This window comes from Eriocheir sinensis, chromosome 50 (assembly GCF_024679095.1).
Source record: "Eriocheir sinensis breed Jianghai 21 chromosome 50, ASM2467909v1, whole genome shotgun sequence".
In the NCBI taxonomy this organism is placed as follows: domain Eukaryota; kingdom Metazoa; phylum Arthropoda; class Malacostraca; order Decapoda; family Varunidae; genus Eriocheir; species Eriocheir sinensis.
This window is the reverse complement of record NC_066558.1, coordinates 75,889-97,879: the sequence shown is the minus strand read 5'-3', so window position 1 is coordinate 97,879 and position 21,991 is coordinate 75,889. Positions and strand designations below refer to the sequence as shown.

General features: G+C 43.0%; 1 protein-coding gene and 1 long non-coding RNA gene across 6 annotated transcripts in view; one reads left to right on the top strand and one right to left on the bottom strand.

Annotated features, from left to right (window-relative positions):
* Positions 1-409: 409 nt before the first annotated feature.
* Positions 410-11,642, top strand: LOC126982055 (uncharacterized). The gene is made up of 5 exons (XR_007734461.1): positions 410-560; positions 1,270-1,347; positions 4,140-4,281; positions 8,006-8,086; positions 11,487-11,642. It is a non-coding gene; the product is annotated as an uncharacterized LOC126982055 (long non-coding RNA).
* Positions 11,349-21,991, bottom strand: part of LOC126982054 (uncharacterized) — a 24,460-nt gene continuing 13,817 nt past the window's right edge. For all 5 annotated transcript variants that reach the window (XR_007734459.1, XR_007734460.1, XM_050833772.1 and 2 more), the window contains one exon: positions 11,349-11,539. Coding sequence is in view for 3 of the 5 variants with exons in the window: in XM_050833770.1 (XP_050689727.1) it covers positions 11,414-11,539 (126 nt within the window). In the remaining 2 variants the exon portion in view is untranslated. The remainder of the gene's footprint in view (positions 11,540-21,991) is intronic.

Sequence of the window (21,991 nt, the reverse complement as noted above, 5' to 3'; positions counted from 1 at the left end):
GTGTCAAGACCCAGATCCAGGTAGAGCAAGAGCAAGAGCAACAGTGTCGTTTTTACGTGCGAAATAACTCGTTGAAAGATACCTCATCACACACCAAAAAAACTTATTAATTTGCCTTATTTTGATGTTATTTGTCCACCTGTGATCTTTATAAGGGTTAATATTGCCTGTAAGATAATAACACACCAGACACACTGACCATAGATGCAAGAAATGAGGGAAAATAATGTCTGCTATAATTCTGTTAATAATCAACCATATTCCTTTGTTATTAAGCCTTCCAGTGATAAAAATTGTTTCTCTGATGTTTGTGCCGTGTATTGGAGACGAAATGGGGTCATAGAACGATAGAAGTGACACTGAAATATGGAAAAAAAGGAAATTTAGACATGTGAGAGCTATTTCGTGGAAGTTGGCGAAGTTATTCCCTTATGATCACGTGACTGGCCTGCCTTCCTGCCTGTGGATTTGCTCCGTCTGACGCCATTACGAGTCATGTCTATTTTATGTGATTTCGTGGGATTTAGCCGCTGTAAAGACACGCCATGCAGATCAAAGAGGTGAGGAATGCCTTGTGCTTGTTTTGATGTGGATGATAACGGCGAAAAGTGTGTTGAACGTGATCAGAAGGGATTTAAATGTGGGTTGACCGCGGGGCCTTGGGTGAAAATATTTGTATATATATTTTTCTCGTAAACTACTGGGTATACCGAGACGGGGCTTGAGGTCATGACATATAAGGTCACTATACTTCTTGAGGTCAAGCGGTGATGTGGGGAAAAGGCGGAAAATGTGTGATATATGCAAGATAAGAGGCGGCCATCAGCTTAACATTCGAACTTTTATTATCGATACCTAGTAAGCCCTTTGACCTCTACAGAGTGAAGATTTAAGGGGGATTGACCTGATATATGAGGTCAGATGAGGCGTGAATGTCGTAAACAATGAATTAGGTTTAGGGGTGAGCTCACAAAGGCGACCGTGTGGCCTTATTTCTGACCTTATTACCGACACTTAAGACCTATGATATGAAGAATAAGATGTATTGAGCTCTTACATGAGGTCAAATGGGGCGTGGCTGTCTTAAATACGTAATAATGGGCATTTAGCGGCCAGGTCCAGCAGGTCAGAAATGGCCCGTCGCTGCTACACGGTAAAGCCACAAATTTGGCCCCTCACTGCCACTTCTACCAGGTTAAAAAAAAAGACAACGGGAGGTAATTTTATACGTAAATTTCCAACACGTTACCTTTTTTATTGCTATTCCAGAAGTACACCCGATGGCCGGCTGGACCCTATCTCTCCTTCGGGGGCCAAGTTGTGATTTGCTTGGCAGGAGCCGTGGTGGTGAGTAAACTTTTCTGGGTTCCATTTCCTCAGTGAACATTAAGCTGAATAGTAAAAAAAAAATGTATGGTTGTCAGATGGTAAATGTCCACAGAGTTGCCCATCTCACTGTGGTACTTCTCACCCTAACCATGCGTTAGATCTCATAATTCTATGCATTTTGAATCCCATATATATGCCTCGCAAATTGATAGAATCGCTGCTAACGATTTATGAAAGGTTAGTGTTTTTTTGTGGGCCGCGATGTTGTGGGCCCCGGGCGTGGAAGCGAGGAACACCTCCGCAGAACTAAGTTGCATATACATGTGGGGGGCAAAGGGGTCAAAGCCCCCCCGTTAGCTGTTAGGTCGTAGAGCTCGGTTGGGTTAGTTTAAATATGTTCCCCCACCGTAAACCGTCGCGCGGTGCCGCTGCTGCCACCGCAAAATAGCTCGTGGGTCTGCGTGTTCTAAAAAAAATAAAAATAACCACGCGGTAGACCTGGTCTCACATGAGTGGGCTAATCGCTAACCTAGTGTACCATCGCTAACCAAGCGTTTGTAGAAAAGATATCTGAAGACCTAGTGATGTTTCATAATGTAAGTAATGGCGGCACTGACGCCCCGAGCTGGCCGCCAAAAACTCACTAACTTTTCAAAAATCGCTGGCGGCGTTTCTAACAGTTTGCGGCGAACATAAATGGGGTTCAAAATGCTTAGAATAATGAGATCTAACCCATGAGAAGTGTGAGAAGTGAGTGTAAGAAGAGACGGGGAACAAAGTATCCCAGTCCCCCCGTGGTGCTCTGAGGCGGCCACAAAAAACTCACTAACTTTTAAAAAATTGCTAGCAGCGATTCTGTCAATTTGCAAGGCATATATATATATATATATATATATATATATATATATATATATATATATATATATATATATATATATATATATATATATATATATATATATATATGGTATTCAAAATGCATAGAATTATGAGATCTAACCCATGGTTTGGGTGAGAAGTACCACAGTGAGATGGGCAACTCTGTGGACATTTACCTGTCAGATTAGGTTAGAATTAAGTTAGGCTAGATTTCATAGTTTCCAGGTCAGGATAAGGGTGAAGTATTAACCCTTTATTTATAAGTGTGGAGTATTCACCCTATTCATCCTGGGGGGCTTCATGGTGCAGTGGTTAGCACACTCGGCTCACAACCGAAAGAGCCCGGGTTCGATTCCCGGATGGAGTGGAAAAATTTGGGTGGCTTTTCCGATACCCTACGCCCCTGTCAACCCAGCAGTGAATGGGTACTACCAGGTATTAATCGGGGGTTGTGTTTTGTTCCCTTCTCCTATAATCCCCGATGACTCCCGATAAGCCGGTCGCCGGTTGACCGGGTGTAAGATTGGGGATTGTCGGCGGCAGACCGCCGGTCTACCGCCGGTCGACCCTGAGGACTGTAGACACAGCTGACCACCGCCGGTCAACTTTAAAGTTTTCAAAGATATCGGCGATGCGCCCAGTCGACCAGCGGTGTTGAAAATGTCCTGGTCGACTGGCGGTCAACCGCCGACACCCGCGGCAGACCGGCGGTAGACTGCCGGTAGGCCATGAGTGAACACCTGTTTATGATCTGGGGATTAGCAAGGGAGGAAGGAGGAAAACGAGGAGGAACAGGTAGGAGCGAGGGAATGAAGAGAGAGAGGGAGATGAGATAAAGGAGGAAGAGGAGTGGGTGAAAGAGAGAGAGAGAGAGAGAGAGAGAGAGAGAGAGAGAGAGAGAGAGAGAGAGAGGAATGGAAGGAGGAACAGGTGGGAGTGAGTGAGGAAGAGAGAGGGAGTGAGGAAGTAAGGGAGAGGATGGAAAGAGATGAAAGAAAGGAGGAAGAAGAGAGAGAGAGAGAGAGAGAGAGAGAGAGAGAGAGAGAGAGAGAGAGAGAGAGAGAGTGTGAGTTTTATGCACACAAATGAAATTAGGTTTGAAGCAGTTTATGAGGTAATTATAAAATATAAAAATGCAAAGATAGTGTTTGGTCGTCGATGTGCCGCAGGTCTGCCACTGGTAGACCAGCGGTCTGCCACCGGTAGGCTGGCAGTCTACTGCTGACTGACCTGCTGCAGTTGCCGGTTGGAGAAATCGAAAATTGTATATGGTCGCCAGTCTACCGGCGGTAAACCGCTGGTCTGCCGCAGGCAGGCAGACCGGTGGTAAGCTGCCGGTCCCGGGATTATTGCCTATTTTGTCAGCGGTCAGGCCCTGAGCGACTTATCGGGAATCATCGAGGACTATCGGGACCGAGGCCGGGAGTGTGCGAGAGCCCCTTAAAAAAACTGTATATAGGAGGCTTTTCTCTAGAAGATGGAATTGTTTATATCATTTCATAGCTGCTGCTGCTGCAAGTTACATGTAGAATGTGTTATTACGGAGTGTGATTCTTTAACTTCAACTCGTCAGTTAGTTTTTGTTTTATTGAGTTTTCACAAACATATTCAAGTTCTGCAATCACTGCTGCATTTAACGGTGTCAACCAAAATGGCCTATCTAATGTATGGCTGAGATACGGCAAATAATACATGTCTGTGATGTCACTCATGACCGAGCGATCTCGCGCAAAAAAACTCATTTGTCAACTCTTCTCGCTTTCTCGCCAAGCAGCTCGCTGCCAGTGTGGCATTGCTTATAATGTATTAACGTTCTCGCTCCCTGTGTGGCCTAAGGCTAGCTTAGGTTAGGATGGCTGAGATTGCCTTTTATAAAATAGTTTAGGGTGACACAGTGAGTAATGTATTTTTATATTTTGAATATTCTTCAGCGGAACACTGGAGGCTGAGTGTGACGCTCCTTGTTGGCCGCTATGATGATGATGTGGTTTGGGTACTACCAGCTGAGAGGCCACAGCATGCTGTCCTGAAGACCGGCCAGCAACCCGGACTCAAGAGCAGTGGTTTGCATTGGTAAAAGTGTTATTTCTGCTATAATTGTCTCTTTTTTTCTCTTACGACTGTCTTCTGTTTCTCATATTCTCTTATTTCTCCTGTAAGTGGTGTGCGGGAAAAACCGTGTAACAAATGTTCCGTGGGTTAGGACTCGCTGGCCTGACAAATATTAACCCAGTAGCTGTGGGGGTCCTGTTTCTTAACCCTTTCATTGCGTGCAGTGTGGACGCGACTATCCCCTCAGGTGCAGTTGGGCAGCCCAGTTGGGGGTCTCTTTTAACCTCTGTATCTCAAAAACTATTCATCACAGCTGAAAACTAAAAACACCATTGGAAAGAGGAGGTCCAGATCTATAGGAGTCAGTTATGTATGCCTCTCTTGCGAATGTTCAGGGAGTGTTGAATGTTAACACTTACGTTGGTGCGTGCGGGATGATCAGCCATATTGAGGGAACTGCGGAATTTTTTTTCTTCAGATTCTGGCAAGGGAGCATTGCCAACTGCAATATTTACAACTATTTGGTCAAAGAATCAGTCAGGTGAAGCTATGCAAAAATGCCGCTATATTGGGCAAGAACATCCACCAGTTACTCGTCCGTAGATTTGCCGCGCTGGGCTGATATGATTTTCCACCAAATTTAGTGAAGAATCCACTCAGTTGGCAATCCTATGTTGTGAGAATTAATGTTGGAACACACTCAAATGCACGAGATGTGAGTGTGGGTGGAGGTCGCAGCAAGCGTTTAGCAATGAAAGGGTTAATGGCCCCTCTAAGCGAGAAAAATGAGAAAAAATCACCCCTCACACAAAGCACTGAATTATATATATCAAAGCATTTGTGATCAGTTTATGCATCGTCTAATGGGGGTTTATATCATGGCACAAATTTGGCCCGTCGCTGCTACCGGGTTAATGTCCAAAAAAAATTATTTCAAGTTTCTTCACTATAGTCTATCGATTTTAACTTGAGCCCTTGGGCGTGACTCAGTCGTTGTCTTTCCCTGTAGTCCCAAGCCATTCATAACACCATGCAGTCGTATTATGAGTATGTGTATACTCCACAAATAGATAACGTACAGACTAACAGTGAGACAGATCGCAGGTCATGGCTAGATCTGTAAAGAATGGAGGCTTCCCCGGCCCAAACCACAGGGCTCAAGTTAGAGTCCATGTACTATAGTGACTTTATAAGAACATAAGAACGTAAGGAGTCTGCAAGAGACCGGTTGGGCTATACAAGGCAGCTCCTGTACACTCCACTCCACCTTACCTCACCATCCATGGCTTTATCTAACCCCTTCTTGAATGTATCTACGGTGTTGGCACCCACATCATGGCCCCCAAGCCTGTTCCATTCGTCCACCACTCTATTGGTGAACCAGTATTGGCCTATGTCTTTGTTAAATCTGAATTTGTCCAACTTAAAACCATTGCTACGCATCCTACCCGGCTCTTTTACTATCAAAATCTTATTGACATCCCCTTTATAGAAGCCCTTCATCCATTTATAGACTTCGATCAAGTCTCCTCGCAACCTTCGCATTTCTAGCGAGTGTACATTTAACTGCTTCAGCCTGTCTTCATAAGGCAAAAGCGACGGGCCAAATTTGTGTCTTTACCGTGTAGCAGCGACGGGCCAAATTTGTCTCTGTACCGTGTAGCAGGGACGGGCCAAATTTGTCTCTGTACCGTGTAGCAGGGACGGGCCAAATTTGTGCCATGATATAAACCCCCCAAAATAGATGATACATAATCTGATCACAAATGCTTTGATATATATTATGAAATGATTTGTGCGAGGGGTGATTTTTTCTCATTTTTCTCGCTTGGAGGGACCATTAAGAAACATGATCCCTGCCACCACCGGGTTAAGTTAAAGTTTTCTAAAGAAAGAATTGCTACATTACATTTGTAAGTCACTGACACAACCAAAACACGTCCTCACTCACCACCATCACTTTGTTGATGCGTCATGGACAGCGATATTAGGTAGGGTTAGATACACGGGAGCCAAGGTTCAGTGGAGCTGCCTCGTGCAGGCCTACCGGCCTCTTGCAGACTCCTATGTTCTTATGTCACTGGATGAGGTGGAAGGACGCTTGGGTGCCATAGTAGGGGTCAAAATGCAATGTATGTATTACAGAGAAACGGTCCACTCACAGTGCTGGCTAGCTTCAGACTGAGGAGAAAGACAGCGTCTCTGCGCGGTGACGTCATTGATGAAACTCATGTTAAATCGAACATATTGCGTTAGTCAAATGTATCTACTTAACCCTTTCATTGCTAAGTGCTCACAGCGAGACTATCCCCTCAGGTGCGCTCGGGCACCCCGTCGGGGGAAGGGGATCTCTTTTAACCGCTGTGTCTCAAAAACTATTCATCACAGCTACAAAACAAAAACACCATTGGAAAGAGGAGGCCAAGATCTATACGATTCAGTAATGTAAACCCCTCCTGCGAACGTACAGGCACGTTGAGGGGGTGTTGCCTGTGAAGACATACATTTATATGTGCGCGACAGTCAGCCGCAAGGCAACTACTGTAGATCTCTTGATGATGGGGTGCTGGCAGGGCAGTATTGCCAACTGCAATATTTACAACTATTTGGTCAAAATATCAGTCATGTGAAGCTATGCAAAAATGTCGTTATATTGGACAACATCCACCAGTTGCTCGTCCATAGATTTTCCGCGCTGGGCTGACATGATTTTCCACCAAATTTTGTGAAGAACACACTCAATTGGCAATCCTGTGTTGTGAGAATTAGTGTTGGAACACACTCATGCACGGGAGATTTGAGTGCGGGTGGAGCTCGCAGTGAGCATTTAGCACCACCAGCAAATACGCTTAACCCTCGCTGCGAGCGTTTAGCAAAGAAAGGGTTAAATATCAACTTGTGTTAAGTCAAAAACGCTTTATTTAAACTCATGTTAATCGAGAGGCGACTGTATTGGTAGTGGCTCAGTAGTAACTGTGTTTAGCCCTTGGACATAGGTTCGCACCGAAACACTGTGGCTGGTATCACAAGACACTTTGCCATATCACAACAGCTATTTCTAAAGGTCAAAGAGGGGATCAGTCGGGTTTTAATGAGTGGTTCTTTAAGTTCATGGTACAGAAGAAGGGTCACACTACCACCAGGGTCATAAAACTACCTCTGGAAATGCCCACAACTCCTACGAAAGCCTTGGCAAATATATGTTCTTGGGCGAGGAAATGTCTTGTACTCCTCCTCCTCCTCCTCCTCCTCCTCCTCCTCCTCCTCCTCCTCTTCCTCCTCTTCACACACACACACACACACACACACACACACACACACACACACAGCCCAGCGTAACTATGATTATTATTATTATTATTATTATTATTATTATTATTATTATTATTATTATTATTATTATCATTATTATTATTATTATTATTATTATTATTTTAAAGCAGTATACAGAGAGGTTAAGCAAGATATGTTATGCATGCAAGATATGGTTTTACTAAAGTTAGATTGGTTTTTCTTATTGAAGGGCAAGTTTATTTTAATTCATTTTGTTTCTCTCTCTCTCTCTCTCTCTCTCTCTCTCTCTCTCTCTCTCTCTCTCTCTCTCTCTCTCTCTCTCTCTCTCTCTCTCTCTCTCTCTCTCTCTCTCTCTCTCCAATATCTGTCTATTTATATATTTTTACTCTGAAAAGAATTTACCACAAAAAATCAATTATCAACTTTATTAATCTCCTTACTTTACTCCTAGAGACAAGAGGAGGAAGAGGAAGAAGAGGAAGAGGAAGAGGAGGATGACTTTGAAGACCAGCAGACAGACAGAAAGACATTGGTGAGTGTTGAATCATTCTTTCCATAATACTCTCTCTCCTTCCTTCCTTCTTGTCTCTTGGATAGGTTAGGATAAAAGGCCAGATTATTGAACCTCCTCACTCAAGTTCACATATTTGAAAGTTTCTTAGGAGTTTTGGGAGTTATTTCCAGGGCTAGTTTTATGAGGCTGGTGGTAGAGTGACCCTTCCTCTGTACCGTGAACCTTAACAGGTAGAGCGCAGATTCAGCCTTCCATACCTTCACTTCTACTTAGCTTACCTAACTGAATGAAGTATCCTTGTAAAGTACATACCCTTAACCCCTTCACTACGGCCGGGCCAAAACGGCGCCCTGCACCGTATCCAAGATCGCCGTGCGCACCAAATTTGAAATGTTGCTATTGAATATAACAAGTTTTCAGCCATAAACTCAACATAAACATCATGTATTATAAATGAAAACATGCAGAATTATATGGTGCACATAAAGAAACATAATTTGAGTGATAGTTTTGAGATGTAAGCATAAATATAGAAATAGAATAACTTGTGTATTGGCTAAAGCGAGCCAGTATGCTCGTCCTCGGATATGGTACGGGGCACGCAAGGATGCAGTATACTGGTGTTGAAGGGGTTAACTGTCCTTTGACGTTAAGTTGAAGACTGTATGACCGTTGGCAGAACGAGTACAGAACATTGAATTAGGATCACTGGGAGCACATTTTTATATACAGTTTTCCACCCAAAATGGACTTTCCTTCTATGATTTAGCAGGCCAGTGGGGGGTCTCTTTTAACCTCTGTATCTCAAAAACTCTTCATCACAGCTAAAAAGCAAAAAACCATTGGAAAGAGGAGGTCTAGATCTATAGGAGTCGGTTATGTATGCCACTCTTGCGAACGTACATGCACGTTCAGGGAGTGTTGAATGTTAACACTTACTTCGGTGCGTGCGTTATGATCAGCCGTATTGAGGGAACTGCGGATATCTCTCCTTCAGACTCTGGCAAGGGAGTATTGCCAACTGCAATATTTACAACTATTTGGTCAAAGAATCAGTCAGGTGATAGGTGAAGCTATGCAATAATCCCGCTATATTGGGCAAGAACATCCACCAGTTACTCGTCCGTAGATTTGCCGCGCTGGGCATGTGGTACCTAACATTGGGACCTGTTTGGGTGAGCTACGAGTGCGGATCTTTGCTCTCTATCTCCAGAGTCTGTGTGGTCCACTGTAAGTCAGATTATACTGCTTACTGTACCAGGAATGACCTTCTGAATAAAGCCTGTATTCTTGAACTTCATGACACTGCAGTTTGCTTGTTTGAAAAGCTGTTATGACTGTTTCCCAAGGCCACAGAGAAGGCTAACCGGGTTTTCATGGGTGGTTTAACCGTTCATGGTGCAGAGGGAGTGTAACCCTTCTTCTGTACCAAGAACCTCAAACATTGTATTGGTTGTATTAGTGTCGTATTCAAAAACATTTTGTCCCCTGAGTGAGGTCAACTGACAGGGCTTTCATAGGAGTTGTGGGCATTTCCAGGGGTAGTTTTATGACCCTGGTTGTAGCAAGACCTTTCCTCTTTACCATGAACCTATAAAACAAGTCAAAAGAACCCAATTCATCTCCATTACGGCCTTTGGAAGTAGCTGATGTGAGGAGCGGAAATGTCCGAGGCTCACATTCTTGAAAAAGCCATCCCTAGAGACTTGTATTTAAGGCTTCCGTAGGAGGTTTGGGCATTTCCAGGGGTAGTTTTATGACCCTGGTGATAGATTAACCCTTCCTATGTACCATGAACCTTCAAAACCACTCAATTAGAACCCGATTGATCTCCTTTTTGGCATCTGAGTCACATTCTTAAAAAATATTGTTCCAAGTGCACACATTTGACAGGCTTTTGTAGGAGTTGTGAGAATTTCCAGGGGCAGTTTGATGACCCAGGTGGTAGTTTTAACTTTCTCCTTACCGTGAATCTTAAAACAAGACTCGTGAGACCTTGATTGATCTCCTTATTGACCTTTGCAAGTAGCTGACGTAAGGGGCGGAAGGGTCTGCTTCATAGATCTTAGGAAGGAAAGTTTGAGACGTACCTTGAATCAGCTCCTTAACGACAGTAGACTCCACGGCTGGCGTTCCTTCCTCCTTGTCTTCCTCAAATTCCAGACTTTCCTCCTCTGTGATGTACCTTTCTCTCTCTCTCTCAGTTCTAATCATTCCTTCTTTATTTAGTTTTATTTATATATATCCTCATCGTCAGTTTTACTTCCCTTTACTTACCTTAATCTTTCTCTTCTCCTCCTCACTTTCCTCCTCTCATACGTACATCCTTCTCGGTAAATCCTTTTCACTGTATCGTATATATAGAGTTCCATTATTTGCTTGTTTCCCTTCCTCCTCATCTCTTAACGTATAAACGAGGCTTCCGGCAGAGAAATCCTAAGGCACGATGACCTATTCTTACGTATACTAGAGTACGTTCACACACTGAGAACAGATTACGAGACTTCCAGCCCTCCGCTCATCCTATGCAAGGTTTATTTTCCCTTGCAAGTAACTATATCTTGTTCTTCCTTTCCCCCCTTGCTAACTAGAACATAATTATTGTTATATTGCTCGTCATGATGTACGTTACAAGGGAAAGTGACCCTCCGTCTGCCCCATAAAAGTTGAGCTTCCATTTTGATTCGTCCCTCGTTCATCCTTGGAGGGGTAGTCTGTCTGTCTGTCTGTCTTTCCCAGTGCAAATTAGAGTTAAATTGCTATGTTATGATACTAATTGCAAGGGGAAAGAGACCCTTCGTACAATTTACACAAGGGTCGCCATTCCTAATGTCACCTCACTTCTCTGCCGTACGCCTCAAATGTTTTAGTCTGTGATATGTTATCTGCTTTCTCTTTGTCTATAGTAATAATCTCATGTCTGTCTTATTTTCTTCTTGTTTCCACGTCTTTTATTTCATATGTTCTTATTGTCTCAATTTCCATTGCTTTTTCAATGACTTTTGAGCTCTTTATGTATACAATCTCTCCTCTTGTTAGTTCCCTTCGTTGTCTTCTCTTATATCTTGTTTCCAATTCATATGTAATTCTTTTTATAGTATAAGTTTTTTTTCTGTATGAAAATTAGTTCCTCCCTTTAATATATATAGAATTAGCTTTTAAAAAAGATCAAAGCAACTAGATATATCAGCTTACAGCTCAAAAACATCTTGAAAAGTAGCCTGAAAAATGTACCTAAGTCAATTAGCTAAATGGGTTTGGGGCAAGATAAAGTCATAGGTGTGGCCTTTAACTTTTTTATAAGACTTCATAGTACAGATACAGTTCACATCTTCTGTGACTGCCTTACAGAACAGTCCCTTGCAGAGAAAAGTACAAGTCATCAGAGTTGACTAACACGATTTCTTTCCCTCGGCAGAATTGAACGGCTGAACGGACATCTCTAGCGTCTTGGTCTGCACACCGCACACTCTGGAACAAGAAAGAACACCAAGATGTCAAGTTCCTGCAGAATCAGCCTCTTAGTGAAGGAAATGTGCTCTATTTATTTAATAAATAATTGACAAAAAAATAATTTTGTATTTATTTTAGAAAAATTATATGGCTCACTTTTTGCATATATGTTGCAATACTATGCAATAAGTATATCATGCAATAAGTTGGCAATATATATATATATATATATATATATATATATATATATATATATATATATATATATATATATATATATATATATACTATGCAATAAGTATATCATGCAATAAGTTGGCAATATATATATATAATATATATATATATATATATATATATATATATATATATATATATATATATATATATATATATATATATATATATATATATATATATATATATATATATATATATATATATATATATATATATATATATATATATATATATATATATATATATATATATATATATATATATATATATATATATATATATATATATATATATATATATATATATATATATATATATATATATATATATATATATATATATATATATATATATATATATATATATATATATATATATATATATATATATATATATATATATATATATATATATATATATATATATATATATATATATATATATATATATATATATATATATATATATATATATAGTTAATAAATATGCCTAAATATATATATATATATATATATATATATATATATATATATATATATATATATATATATATATATATATATATATATATATATATATATATATATATATATATATATATATATATATATATATATATATATATATATATATATATATATATATATATATATATATATATATATATATATATATATATATATATATATTACAAAACTGCCTGTCCAGCCGAGATGGGCACGTGGGACCTTGTATATGTTATAAGCAAGGGTCGAGTCTTGAAATGTGTTCTGGGAGGAAACTGAACCCATAATTTACTGAAGAACAGGTCACTTAAACCCTCTCGGCAGGACGCCAGATATCAAACATTACGCACTGACTAGGAACGGACTGATTATGTGTAGAGAGAGAGAGAAAGTGGGGAGGAGGAAAATACACAATGGAAGGGAGATAAAATGAGAATAATAAATATACGAAGGGAGAGAAAGGTCCAGAGATGGAGGTATAAGGGAGGAAGAAGGATGAAGAGGCAGTCACCACAGGCCGGCCAACACCTCAGGTAACGTGCGGACCCTTGACGAGAGGAACGAAACCCCAGCAAAAAAACCAATGACAAAAGTAAATACAAGAACTGGAATAGCAGGAGAATGGAGAAATATAGGAAGATGCGGATACAAGGAGGTTGAGAAAAAGCAACTGGAAAGTGGATTGTGGAGCTGTGTATAGAGGAAGGTTTTACTATTCGAAGAAAGTGGAAGACGAGGCACAGTCCTTGATAAAAATGGGACTACCAAGAGAATGGATGAAGATAGGAAGATGCAGATAGTGTGGATAGGGAGAAGAAAGACTGACCAATAAGTGGATAAAAGGACTTGAAGGAGCTAGACAGGGAAAGTGGAAGAAAGTGGAGTGGCGTAAAAGGAAAAATTTCTTACTGCTCAAGAAAATGTGAGATGAGAGGCACAGTCCTTGATAAAAATGGGACTAGCAGGAGACTGGATGAAGATAGGAGGATGTGGACAGTGTGGATGGAGGGAGGAAAGACTGTCCAATAATGGAGGAGCTAGGAGTGGAAAGTGGAGTTACATGATGGGAAATATTCGGAAGAAACTGAAAGCCGAGAGGTGGATTCCTACCAGACCAAAGGATGGAAGGATATGGATTGTGTGGACAGGAGGAGGAAAAGCAAGGCTGTAAGTGGATGTAAAGTCAATGTAGACATAGATGGATGATAGACATTGAGAGCATAGGCCTACCAGCTGGGGGGCACTATTATAAAGGGGAAAGTCATGAATTATTTTTATTAATCTTATGAAAAGTAAACCAGAATTTACGACAAGTCTGATGAATTCACAGGTAGGGGGGTGGGAGAGAGAGAGAGAGAGAGAGAGAGAGAGAGATGATTTATTGAGGAGAGGATTTATTGAGGAATGACGGAAATAACAGGGAATGATATATAGACGAAATAATCATTAAGAAAGACACTGAGGTACTAACAACACCTATCCGTAGAGGAGGGAAGTGAGGAGGAGGAGGAGAGAGATTAAGGTAAGTAAAACAGAGGAGACGATGAGGATAAATATAAATAAAAGAAAAGTAATTAAAGAAGGAAGGATTAGAAATGAGAGAGAGAGAGAGAGAGAGAGAGAGAAACACACATCACAGAGGAGGAAAAATTAAGATATGAGAGGAAAGTATGGAATTTGAGGAAGAGAAGGAGGAAGGAACCCCAGCCATGGAGTCTACTGTCGTCAAGGAGCCGATTCAAGGTACGTCCCAAACTTTCCTTCCTGAGATCTATGAGGCAGACCCTTCCGCCCCTAACGTCAGCCTCTCCCAAAGGTCAATAAGATCAATCAAGTTCTCACGTGTCTTTTTTTAAGATTCATGGTAAAGAGAAAGTTAAAATTACCACCAGGGTCACCAAACTACCCCTGGAAATGCTCACAACTCCTACGAAAGCTTGTCACACTATCACAGGGTCACAAAACTACCCCTGGAAATGCACCAAATTCCTAGGAAGGCCTTGGCAAATGTGTGTTTCTTAGGTTCAAGGTACAGAGGAAGGGTCACACGACCACCAGAGTAAAAAAAACTATCCCTGAAAAGGCCCAAAACTCCTCCAAAAGCCTGGTCAAATGTGTTGTATAGAGGTTCATGGTACAGCAGAAGGGTCACACTACCAACAGTCATAAAACTACCCCTGGAAATGCCTCCCACCACTCCTGGGAAAGCCTTGTGAAATGTGTTCTATAGAGGTTCCTGGTACAGAGGAAGGGTCACACTACCACCAGGGTCATAAAACTACCCCTGGAAATGCCTCCCACAGCTCCTGGGAAAGGCTTGTCAAATGTGTTCGACAGAGGTTCATGGTACAGCAGAAGGGTCACTACCAACAGGGTCGTAAAACTACCCCTGGAAATGCCTCCCACAGCTCCTGGGAAAGGCTTGTCAAATGTGTTCGACAGAGGTTCATGGTACAGCAGAAGGGTCACTACCAACAGGGTCGTAAAACTACCCCTGGAAATGCCTCCCACAGCTCCTGGGAAAGCCTTGTCCAATGTGTTCTGCTTAAGTGCTGAGATGGCCCAGGAGTCTGTCCACACGCTGTCCTTCCCTCATTATTAATCTTTTTTAATTCTGGCTATAGCAAATTAATTGATTAACCTTTGAAGTAAGTTCAGTAATAGTGTTGAAAAAGTACCATGAGAGGGAAAATCAAGAAAATGTAATAATTAAACTAATTCCAAGATTCATGACGACCATTTTAAGGAAGTTAATCCATTTCAAGTAAGTACAGAGAACTTTGAGGTCATTCATCACACACACATACACTATTATTTCTTCCTCGTTGTAAGTCTAAAACGACCTTTTGTAAAAACTTTACATTCTTTGATGCCAAAAGATCATTTAAAAATAAGTGAGTAATTAAATACAAGTATGTAATTTTGGTTTTGATTTGTAATGTTCAGTAAACTTTATGGCCAAATCTTGTGATAAGTTATTCAGATTTAGACAAGTTGTAATGGATGTGGGTAATGTTAGTTCTGAATATAGGCACCTTGCCTGGGGCAACACTAATCCCGCGGTGTCAGCGTCGGGAAGAGGACGTGGCACAATGCCGCGAGGAAGAGCGAGTGCGTCGGGAAGACAAACGGCTTCGGCGTGAGGAAGAGCGTGTGCGTCGCGAGGAAGACACACGGCGCATCAAGGCACTGCTTACGAGTGCCACGCAGCAGTGCGTCTCCCCTCCAACCAAGAAGGCCCCCATCAAGGCCTCCGCCGCCACTCCTCCACCTCTCGCTCATGATGGGACGTTCCGACAATTCAGGATATGGAGGAGCCGGTGGAATGATCACGCCACAATGCATCGCCTGTCGAGCATGCCCCAAGACATGCAGCGTGCAGAGCTGAGGACGTGCTTCTCCACGAAGACACTGAGTGATTTGGAGACCTCGCTTCAGATCCCCGTCGACTCCCCGCACACAGTGGAAGAGGTGCTTGACCTCCTGCAGGAGCACGTGAAGGGTCAGAATAACGAAGCGATCCGTCGCCGTGCCTTCTCCACCTGTAAGCAAGCCGAGGGTGAGAGCTTCACCGACTTCTACGCACGTCTCAAGGGTCTTTCGGAAGAGATTGAAGTGTGCTCAGGGGCACGTTGCGAGGAAGTCTGGATGAAGCATGCCTTGTTGATGGGAGTTCGCAACGGGGAGTTGAGGCGAGAGCTTATCACCATGGACGCCTCCCGCACGCTTCAAGAGACAGTGACGAAATGTCGGTCGTATGAGGCCACCGATGTGACGTACTCTGAAATAGAGACCCCGTCCACTGTCGTGAGAGGCGTCTCACAGTACAAGAAGGGTAAGAAGGCGGCCCACGCGGAGAGAGCTGGTGCCAAAACATCCACGCCCCCCTCCAGCACAGCCTGCAGCAGCTGTGGCACGCAGCATGGCTCCAAGCCGTGCCCAGCCGCCGCGGCACCCTGCCACGGTCGTTACTGCGAGGGGCACAGGATGTACACCATTAAGTGTTCCGCCAAAGGGGTTCAATGCGGCGTGTGCCTTCGTGTGGGGCACTACGACCGATTCTGCAGCCTCAACAAGCCCAAAAAACCCAAACCGAGGAAGGGTCCTTCCCTTGGCGTGGTTCGGACGCAGCCACTCGACACGGCCCCGTGCCGTTCCAAGGAGCGTGCGGGCCATGTCCAGCGAGTGGACTCCAACACGCGCCCCAGGGCCCAACCTTCCCCCACCATCCGCGTCGCTGTCACCCAGGGCGACACGTCTGGCTGGATTGACGTGATACCCGACACCGGCGCTGATGTTACGGTGATAGGCCTTCAGCACCTCAAGAGCTTAGGCCTCCACCAACGTGACTTGCAACCGCCCCCCGCCATCAATTATTACAACGCGGACGGCTCACAGATGCAAGCTGCGGTGGGCTCCTTCCAAGTAGAGCTCACGTACGGCGAGATAGGTCGTGTGAAGGCTGGATCAACGTGCAGTCCTCTCTTACCATGCCTCTGCTCTCGTGGGAGCACTGCAAGGCGCTGGGTATGGTTTCCGCCGACTTCCTGAGGCAGATACCAGCCGCCCAGCCCGCTGCGGCCGCCGCCCGGGCAAGCGAAGCACGGGGCAGCAGCGCACCGCGTGCCGCCACCCAAGGCCACGTAGCGGCCTCCGCACCTCACCCTTTCATGAGAGCTTTGTGCATTTCCAGGGGTATTTTATGGCGTGGAAACATGATCCCCGCTGCTACCACCGGGTTAAACCTCTCAAGGTGACACTACCAATGGCTCTGAAGGTATAAGGCACAGGACTTTTATTGCAGAACCTGTACAGGGACCAGAACTGACCACTACATCAATAAAACTACCACTGGTGTCATCAAACTACCCCTGGAAATACCGAGAACTCCAACAAAAGTCTTCTCAAATGAGTGTTTCTCAGGTTCATGGTACAGAACAAGGGTCTCTCTACCACCAGTGTCATAAAACTACCCCTGGAAATGGTGAGAACTCCCACAAAAGTCTTCTCAAAAGTGTGTTTTTTAGGTTCATGGTACAGAAGCAGGGTCACACTACCAGCAGGGTCATCAAACTACCTTTGGAAATGCTGCAAACCTTCATGAAAGCCTCGTCAAATGTGTGTTTCTTAGGTTTATGGTACAGATGGAGGGTGTCTCTCTACCACCAGGGTCATACAAGTGCAGCATACAATAACTAATGAGGGAGTCACCTATATGTCTGATGGAGGTCACAAAATCTGTAGTCAGAACCAGCTTCCCAGGATTCAGAATACCCAGGCTAAGACATTAGTGGTAACAGCTCCATACCATAGTGCCCTGATACTGCCGCTTCATGCCGTATAGCATAGTAAAACACACTCGTAGGACTCGACAGCACTTTTATTAGTATTAGTATTCATTTTATCAGTTATTATTATTCGTATATATTAATCTGTGCTTTAATAGGTCAAGTAAGTTCAGCGCACACAAGTTTTAGCTGGAAATACTTGTGGTTGAGGCTGACATTTTATCCTAGCCATAGAAGTGGACCCATAGTTATGGAGGGATTTTTTCAGGCTCAAAAAGTAGACTTGTACACTAAAATTTAGGTCATATATTCTTCATCTGCTATCTAACTCTACCTGGTATTATAATTTGCTATGTAACTCTACCTGCGACATATTCTATTTGGTATTATAATCTGCTATCGTATTCCAGCATCCATCTTGCTCTCTCGTGGTACAGAGGAGAATTATCTGTGCCATTACCAAGATGGCACGTGCCGCCACCATGCCAGTTAACCTCTGAGGGTGCCACGGCCCTGCTGTCAAGATCCTAAGCCCTAAGGAAAGCTGCATCAGGGAGCACGTCATTCTTTTCAGTGCTATGTCCAGGGCTTAAAGCTACATGGCCTAAGACTGTACCTTTGGCCACACAGAGGGGAAAACAATGAACGAGGGAGTTGTCTTTACGCCCACTGACTACAAGGAGGCCACAAAATCTCCTGTGGTAATTAGTTTCCCGGGGAATAGAGTGACTCAACAGGACTTCCTAGACTACAGTGCCCTTGGAATATTAATTCATCACCAAACGCAAGGCACCGGGAACACCCTTCGGAGACTGCCTGCTTCATCTGGGGTATGGGGAAGGGGCAGGTTCATATCATTAAACATTGCCACACACGCACACACACTTGACAAGGCTTTCAGTGGAGTCTTTGACATTTCCAGGGTAGTTTTGTGACCCTGGAACCCATGAACCTAAACACACAGATTTGATATGGCTTTTGTAAAAGTTTTAGGCCTCCCTCTGTACCATGAAGAGAATCACACATTTGACAAGGCTTTCATTCCTAGGGGTAGTTTAATGACCCTGGTGGTGGTTAAACCCTCCCTCTGTACCATGAAGAGAATCACACATTTGACAAGGCTTTCATTCCTAGGGGTAGTTTTATGACCAAGGTGGTAGTTCAACCCTCCCTCTGTAGGGTAGGTTCTGGACGAACCGTACATATGGATGTACCGTACAAAAGCTCTCAAGACCACCTATATTATTTTAAGCTAGTTAACGTCTAAAGAGTGAAAGAGAAAACGGAGTCACACAGCTCCGTCCCTCCATTTGAGCGCGGCAACCAACAGCGCATGAATGAGGTGAGTTTTTCGGTTTTTCGCATTCCTGATGTAATATTTTGCCTCTAAATTATGGTTTGTGGTGCTTATGAATATGCTAGGAGTGTGAAGGTTAGGTATTGTACACCTAAATATGACTATATGTGATGATATGACGAGGTTTTAGTGATGTAGTACACCACGTGTGTCGGTAAAGTTTGTTTTCATTTTAATGGCTGCCTGTGGATGTTTCGTACAGCTTGGCTTTTAAGTGTTCGGAGTCTCCACATGTAAACAAAGATATTTATCTATGTCACCAGCACCACAAGAGCCAGCCGGAGAGACAGATGCTCAAGTGCAAGCCACAGCCGCTGGACCTTCACCAGAGCAAGTTCGACCCTATCCTAAGGCCCCAGCCAGACCCAAAGGTAAAGGGAGACCACGACTCAAGTCTTGTATCCTGACTGAAGACCCAGCAGCAATCCAAATGTTAATGAATAAGGATGAAAAGAAGATAAAGGTTGCACAAAAAAACGCTCAGACAAAATCTGCCAAAACAACTGCCACAAGAAGATCTAAAAGAAACCAGAGTTGCTCCTACAATGAAAAAGACTCGGACAGTGACCCCAACATCCAAATGGAGTTTAATGATTCTTCTGAGTACTCCGAAGAAAACTTCAGCGATGAACCTGAGGAAGTCAATGTATTTCAAGAGAAAGATCCTGAGGTGGGGGACTATTTGCTGGTTGAACTTGAAGTGGAGGAGGGCAAGACGAAGGGCACAAAGGTCAACTATATTGCAAAAGTCCTAGGCGTCGAACCCCCCAGTGTTAATGTCTCCTTCATGAGAAAATCTACAAAAATGCTAAACACTTTTGTCTTCCCAGCCATAGAAGATGAGGGTGAGGTGAAGCCTGACCAGGTGAAGGGTGTCCTCTTTCCTCCGGTGCCAGCACCCACTCCTAGGCTCCAGCGTTTCATCAGGTTTCCCTACTCTCTTCTTTCATATAATATCAAGTAGGCATTTTTGTTTGTTTTAAGCCTTGTAAGCTTTTTAAGGCAAAGAAGATAATGTAAGCATATTTTTTCTCAACTTTTTGTGTAATAAAGGAAGATTAAAATTAAATCGCATTCTTTATTTCAACATATTTATCTTTTTATGTTGCAAATCATTTAAAATCAACATTGGGGTCTATTTTAACGGAATCTGGTGGCAAATTACAAATTTATTTAACTGTCTATTTTTTACAATTTTTTTGTTTGAGGCCTCATATACGTGTACAGATCGTCCATACCTGTGGACGATCCGTACACTTCGAGATATTATTTTTAAAGCTTCATTTCACCAACTTATATTGTGGTGAAAAAACTGTGCTTACGAGAGAATATGGCGCAATGATTGTACTTTATAGTGATCACTTCAAATTTAGGTTAATTCACTAAAATTTTTTTTTATGAATAAAAAAAAAAACTGTACGGTTCGTCCAGAACCTACCCTACCATGAAGAGAATCACACATTGGACAAGGCTTTCATTCCTAGGGGTAGGTTAATGTCCCTGGTGGTGGTTAAACCCTCCCTCTGTACCATGAAGAGAATCACACATTGGACAAGGCTTTCATTCCTAGGGGTAGGTTAATGTCCCTGGTGGTGGTTAAACCCTCCCTCTGTACCATGAAGAGAAACACACATTGGACAAGGCTTTCATTCCTAGGGGTAGGTTAATGTCCCTGGTGGTGGTTAAACCCTCCCTCTGTACCATGAAGAGAAACACACATTTAACAAAGCTTTCCCAGGGGTAGTTTCATGACCCTGCTGGTAATCTGAACTTTCTTCTGTACCATGAACCTAAAAAACACACCCATTAGAGCTCGATTGATCTCCTTTTTGGCACTGGGAAATAAAGATGTGGGAAGCGAAAGCACCTGAGAATAGTGAGCTGAGAGTCTTGGGTTAATATGAAGTTTATGGAAGCCAGGGTCCCTGTTAGTCAGCTAGTTAGTTAGTCAGTTCATTCATGAGTTAACCCCTTGAGTGCAGAAATTCCTATAAGAAGAAATCACCAAGCTACAGGAATGGAACAAAAAGTGGCTGCTAAAATTCAATGAAGAAAAACGTAAAGTTCTGCACTTGGGAGGGAATATCCAGCACACCAATACCACATGGGAAACACTCCACTATCCACCACAGAGGCAGAGAAAGACCTGGAAGTATATGTTACCAGGCTAACAGTGAAAACCAAATCCGTGCCAATCGCAGCAGATGGGTTAAGATGTCTTAGAGGAGCAGAGTACATAGTCGCATTGCCATGGTTAATATTACAGCACAGAGTTTTACAATACTATTCACAACAGATCTTGCTTGGAAAAGTACAGCTTATGGCAGGGGAGGGGAACCTTTTCAGAGCGAGGGCCAGATGACACTCTTGGGAGCAGTCTGCCGAACCTGCATGGGTTTACGAGTGCCTGACTTTACGAGTGTTTTGATTCACAAGCAAAAAGTAATCACAAGTTTGGCTTGTGATCGGTGCCCTGGTGTACCCTGTTTGTACAAGTGGAAGACAGTGGCGTGGGTTCCCTTTGTTCACTGCAAGACCTCAGGGGCGGATGCACCAAGCGTTTACTTCAGTTTTGTGCCTCACCAACAAAGTGGGACTGACAGAGCTCCTTGCTATCAACTATATGTTGTTAACTGCCTTGAATTTGGCATTCACATAACACTGATGACATCATGAGGAGTGCCAGCAAGGGTATGCTGTCCACTGTGCCAATGTCACCATTCACAAAGCTCTCATGTCGCCGAGTGACATTATTCTTATTGTCCAATAACTACTGATGCAGAGGTCTAATAAATGTAAAAGTACAATCATTTTTACATATAACTGTCTATAGATTGTGTGTTTCAAGTTGAAATATAACTTTGTGAGAAAGAGAAGCAAATCCCTTCATTAAATGTTGAGATACACGCCTTGACAGGTTGGGATAGCATATCCACCAACACTGGCTGCTGCACTAGGAAGGGAATGATCACTGGAAAAAGGAGACCTCATTGTACCAGTGGCAAACGTATAGGGGGGGCGGGGGTAACCAAGGCCCTGGGTTGGGGGCGACATAATTGGATATAAGAATATTGAATTG